We start from the raw sequence: 6000 nt of genomic DNA, 5'->3' as shown, positions 1-6000 counted from the left end.
CTGAGGTAGGAGAATGGCGTGAATCCGGGAGGCGGAGCTTGCAATGAGCCGAGATCACGCCACTGCGCTCCAGCCTGGGCAACAGAGCAAGACTCTAATAATAAAAAAAAAAAAAAAAAAAAAAAAAAAGAAGGATAAAACGAGACTTCAATTTTAAAAAGCTTTATAGACAACAACTTCCCTCTTCTTACACAAATACATTTACTTCTATATATCTATTAAAAGTAAAACTCAATAAAGATCAGAAAAAAACTGACACTAATAAATTACATAAAGATTCTCGTCACCAGCAGGGCATGGTGGCTCACGCCTATAATCCCAGCACTTTGGGAGGCCGAGGCGGGCAGATCACAAGGTCAGGAGATACAGACCATCCTGGCTAACAAAGTGAAACCCCATCTCTACTCAAAAATACAAAAAATTAGCCGGGCGTGGTGGCAGGCGCCTGTAGCCCCAGCTACTTGGGAGGCTGAGGCAGGAGAATGGCATGAACGCAGGAGGCGGAGCTTGCAGTGAGCTGAGATCCGGCCACTGCACTCCAGGCTGGGCGACAGAGCGAGACTCCATCCCCCACACACACAAAAAAAGATTCTTGTCACCAAATGGCTTTGTTTACAATAGTTCAGCCAAATAGCTATGACCAACAGCACGTGAGTGTGGCTCTCCACTGTACCCTAGCCAATAACTGGCTTTTAACAACGCAAAAAATCTTTCCTAAATGACAGGCATGAGGCCACATGTCAGAGGTGTATTAACAACAATATTCTTGTGCTGCACCTACCATCAGAGTGTGGTTTTCAGATTAGGGTACTTTTGTAAAACAGCTATCTTTCTTCTGTCATTCATTATACATTATAGTGCAGTTTAAAACGATGACTTATGTTACTGTGACAAGTGCTCCTGACCCTTCTCCCATAAACAATAAAGAGCTCTTGACCTGTCTCTGGGGAGACAACAGGGGATGCCTTCAGTTGAGCACAGTGCTCAGGTGTCTTACAAGGGGCTATTTTCTTCCCTTCCCCCATATGCAAGATATCTGCTATATCTCAAACTATATTTAGGGAAACTGAGGTGCTGGTGGTTCCTCGTACCCTAAAATGCAGAGCTTTTAACTGCTTTTACATGGTTTGAAGTTCTACTGCTCACTGCCACTTCTAAATTATCTCTGGTTTTTTGCTGTATGTTGCTTTTCTTGTCCCTTCTATGTCATTTATACAAAATTTCTCGCCATTTATGTGAAAGAGGGGAAAAAAGGAACTCATACAGACATTGCCACTAAATCAGACAAACTTTTCTCTTGGAATTAAATACTTACAGCACAAAAAAGTATCTTGAACTTCCCTTGGCAACTATTCTTTACCTGATGATTTTTTCCCTAAAGACAACTTTACTTAATCTCCTTCTGGATTTAGAGCAGTTCTACAGATCTGAGAACGGCAGAAGACTGGTCAGTCATCAGGTGTCCAAAGTTATCCTCTGGTCTAATACTTTGTGAGATAATTTTCTTAAAAGATTTAGCCATAAATATAAGTTGAAGAACAGAACAAGGCTAATTTGGAAATAATTCCATGAAACCAAAATACAACCAAATGATCCCCTTCGAGAACTTAATAAGTATCACATTGAAGACAGAATCACTAGACTCACCGGTTGTCAGTGCTGTGAGCTGGGAAGTGTGGGTAAAGGGCACAGAGAAGAGCGGCAATGGAAGAATTTGATGTGCTCAAAGAGTACCTGCAAAGTAAGTTTGGTGGGGACAGATGTTACCGATTACATTGCACATACTTTCAAGGCATTCTTGAGAATCAGGAAACTGGGGTATAGTAAGGCATACTGATAAGATGCCCTCATAATACAAGAGTGTCAGTGGTGTGAACATTCCACTTTTCATTTAGTCCTTAGGCCATTTCAAGATCATCACTATTTAAAGGCAAAGTAATATCCCATAAATGTTAGATTTCAACCCTTGAAGCAAGGTTTTAACATACAATAGCACAGTAGTGAAGACCATGAATGCAGTCCTAGAAATGATAAATATTGAAGACTCATGTACCAAGTATGCCACCTTCTTATCCAATTTTATTAATATATATGCCTATTTATACAATTATAAATCTCATTTTTAAAAATACAGGATGTTTTAGTTGGTATGTAAACAGTTTTTTTTTATTTCTGTAAAGCATGAGGATTCCTTTAGAATGACTGACTAAATGAAAAGGCAAAAGTTATCACTAAAAACTTACAATGACTGTATAAACAACTATTCCTCCAAATATAAATTCTTTTTTCGCCAATATGATACACTTTTAAGATAAAGTTTTATAGACTTTTAAAATATTCTCTTGGTAAAGGGTCTATTAAAATTTTCCTTAAATTACTTTATTGTTGCTCAAATTTAGTATAGCAAACTGGCAAATTAATCTAAAGTCCCAGAGTTTTTCTAAAAAATATTTTGAAATAAAGATGGTGTAGGACATCACATAAAACCACTTCTAACTATTAAATATAAATATTTTTATTACACACAAACATGTACACACATATACCCAAATCTCTTTCCCTGTCTTTTAAAATAATTGGAGTATTAAATAAGAACTTATAATTCATTACATATGCTTATGTATTTAATGGATTAGAGAGAAGAGATTTCAAATTTTAAGCAAAGACATACATCTATTTTGGCATGTACATGGAATAAGCCATTTTCTTTGTACCATTTTGGTAAACCAAAAATCAAAGATAAATATTAAGATATTAATGTTAGAAATTTTGGGTAGAAACATAATGGTGTAGCTATGCTAAGTTTAAATGTTGTTAGAGAACATACACGACCATTTAAAAACCAAAAATCACTAGCAAAGCAGTAGCAGAATGGTAGAAAAATCTATTCGATATGAAAGAAGAGCAACGAGAGTCATTCAGTTTGGAACAATGAAAGATGTGGAGTAAGAGACATGGAGAGGCTCATTTTGAAAGGAAAAAAATTTCAAAAATCATAGAATAAAATAAGTAAGAATTTTCATAGTAATATTTCTTTAACCATTATTAATTCTAAACAATTAAAGAAAGACAATTCCACAAAACATGTTGAGAGGAAATGCACACCTTTCTGATCATCTTTACTTTCTGTACTTCTGAAAAGGTGAGTTCCAATGGTGAGCTCAGTCTTAAAGAAGAGGGGCAAATTAGCCTCCGTAGACATTGTGGCCATTGACCAAGGTCACACACACTAGAGCTAAATATATGCAGGGGTATACCATATTCACAGAATGGAAGACAATACTGTAACAGATAATCTCAGACACATAGAATACTTAACACAGACACACAGAATCAAGGCAATTCTGATCAATATTTTATCAGGTTATATAGCATGGAACAGACGCCAATATTTATATGAAAATGCAAGGAGCCAAGAGAAAAACACACTTTTGAAGAAGAAAACTCAGGTTGAAGGATTTACTCAACTGGATACCAAGACTCATAAGACAGTATAGTACTGGTGCAAGTACAGAAAAACAGACCAGTAGACCCTAATAGCCCAGAAATAAACACAGGTGAAAAGACACTTAACTTATATAATAGAGGTGGTACTGCAGAGCAGTGGAGAAGGATAAACTTTTCAATAGCAGTGGGAAAAAAAACATGGAGAAAAATCCGTACCAGGTAGATTTTAGATCCAAATGTGAATGGAAAAGCTAAAAACTTCTAGAAGATAAAATAGGAGAATATCTCCTTTTCTCTGGGCAAGAAAATATTTCGTAAGCAGGACAAAAAAGTAAAAACTATAAAAGAAAAACACTAATAATTATGTCATCAAAAGACACCACTGAGAGAGTGAAAAGGCAAACAAGCCCTGGGGTGGCAAAGATAACTGCAACAAGCAAAACCGACCAAGGGCTTACGACATAGTTTAAAGAATCCACAGAAATCAATACAAAGCTAAACCAATGTGGAGCAGTCAACCTCATCACAACAGAAAGTAGAATAGTGGCTGCCAGAGGCTGGTGGGAGGGGCAAACAGGGAGTTGTTAATGGGTATAGTGTCAGTTTTCCAAAACGAAAAATGTCTGGAGATTAGCTGCACAACAATGTGAATATACTTAACACTACTTAATTGCATACTTAAAATTGGATAAATTTTATGTTATGTGTATTTTACCACAAATAAAAATTTTAAAATAAATACAAAAACTGGGTAGCAAGAGACTTGGACATCATAAAAGAGGTTTGCCGTTGGCTATTAAAAGTATAAAATGGTACTCAAGAACATGATTCAGAAATACAGAAATTAAAGCCACCATGAGATCCTGTTATATACCTACTAGTTGGCTAAAACTAAAAAGACTGTAACAATAACAAGGGTTGACAAGGATATGGAACAACTGGAATATCACATCCTGCCCATGAGTATGTAAAATGGTACAAGTGCACTGCAGCACTGATGGTATTATTCACTGAAGGTGAATACACACCTATAACCTATGATCCAATTCCACACAGAGATCTATATACAACAAAATCAAAGACATGTACAACTTTCCCTAACAGCATTGTTCATAACAGCCTCAAACTAGAAGCAAGAAGCACATCCATCAATGGGGGAGATCAATAAAATGTGGTACAATCATACAATGAAATGTAATACAACTTAAATTACAATTACAACTTGAAATACAACTTGTACTACAACTTGAAACTTGTAATACAAGAAACTGAAACTTGAATAACCCATTGCTACACACAACATGAATCTTACAAACATAATGTTGAGCAAAAGTAAAGTGCAAAAGGATGCATCATGCATAATTCAATTTAAATGTCAAAAACAGGCAAAACCAATCTAAGGTGTTATAAGACTAGACAGTGGCTAACTCTGGGGTAAGGAAGATAATAGTGATTGAGGGGGTGCATGGCAGAAGCAGAGACGGGTGTCATAAGTTGCAAGTGCTATACGGAATCTTGATCTACACGATAACGAAGAGATTTTTCTATGGTAGATAGCTCTTTGACCTGTGCACCTATGATGTGTAGACTTTTCTATGTATGTGTTTTTATTTACTACGGATCATCTAAAGCCAGGGCAGTCTTATAAAGGATGTAGTCAGGAATGACAGATGTTGGAAAAAGATCAAGAAAGTTGAAAACTAAGCAAATGTCACAGGATCTGTATATGATTTTGTTTGTGACCTTTCTGTGAAAGTAGTTTAGTGGAGCGGTAAAATTTTTAACCAGTTGGGCACAAGCAGTGATGCACCGAAGCACTGAGCACAGAGTATTCTGAGAAATAACAGTGATGCTCAGTGTGTCAGAGAGGAAGGTAAATCTACTGAGTAGACCATAAGCTGATGGTTAAACTACAAAGAAGCCCATCAAGTGCAATAATGCTGCTAGATAAGCTAAGAGCTAGTCAGAATTGAAATTTTTCATGTATCTTCAAGATTAAAGCAAGTCACCCTTATAGATCTCACCAATGAGATCTTTTCACTGGAAAAAATACATATTCACTTACCTTCCTCCTCCCAAAAATAGAAGTCCAAGGGCCATGTGGTGGGCTAAGTGAAAACCATAGTTCATTTCACCACCCGTTTTCATGTGTAAGAAGCGACAAAGCTGCAAAACCTTTAGGTTTCCCGAGCCAGCCATGACCATGGCGAGAGACAGCAGCACCACGCTCAGACAAGTTTCTAGGTTGTAAGGACCTGTCTGCAAGGTGAAGAGATGACATCACTGTAATGTTGTGTTATATTTCTTTATTATCAGAACTAACTTAGCCATCATAAGAAGACTACAAAAGTTTGGAACTAAAAAAATGATCTGTAAATACAAATATTTTCCCCAATTATGTAAGTTCAAGGGAGATAATTTCAAATACTGAATATCAAGAAGACAAAAATCACTTGGAATGTCACGCCCAAAGGTAACTGGTGTTAACATTTTGGCTTTTTCTCTGAATTTTTCCTTTATCTACACATAGTTTTTCCAAATGAAATGGAGATG

The 6000-nt window shown here is 36.5% G+C and overlaps 1 protein-coding gene across 1 annotated transcript in view; it reads right to left on the bottom strand.

The window, feature by feature from the left end:
* The window catches only part of ANAPC1 (anaphase promoting complex subunit 1), a 131023-nt gene that overhangs the window by 17658 nt on the left and 107365 nt on the right, over positions 1-6000 (bottom strand). Inside the window, exons 38-39 of the mRNA XM_011980520.1 lie at positions 5513-5706; positions 1648-1734 (exon numbers count right to left, since the gene is read on the bottom strand). Coding sequence (XP_011835910.1) covers positions 1648-1734; positions 5513-5706 — 281 coding nt within the window. The remainder of the gene's footprint in view (positions 1-1647; positions 1735-5512; positions 5707-6000) is intronic.

This window comes from Mandrillus leucophaeus, unplaced genomic scaffold (genome assembly GCF_000951045.1).
Source record: "Mandrillus leucophaeus isolate KB7577 unplaced genomic scaffold, Mleu.le_1.0 Scaffold214, whole genome shotgun sequence".
NCBI classification, from domain to species: Eukaryota; Metazoa; Chordata; class Mammalia; order Primates; family Cercopithecidae; genus Mandrillus; species Mandrillus leucophaeus.
Note: the sequence above shows the minus strand (reverse complement) of the source record. Positions and strands in the feature narration are given on the sequence as shown.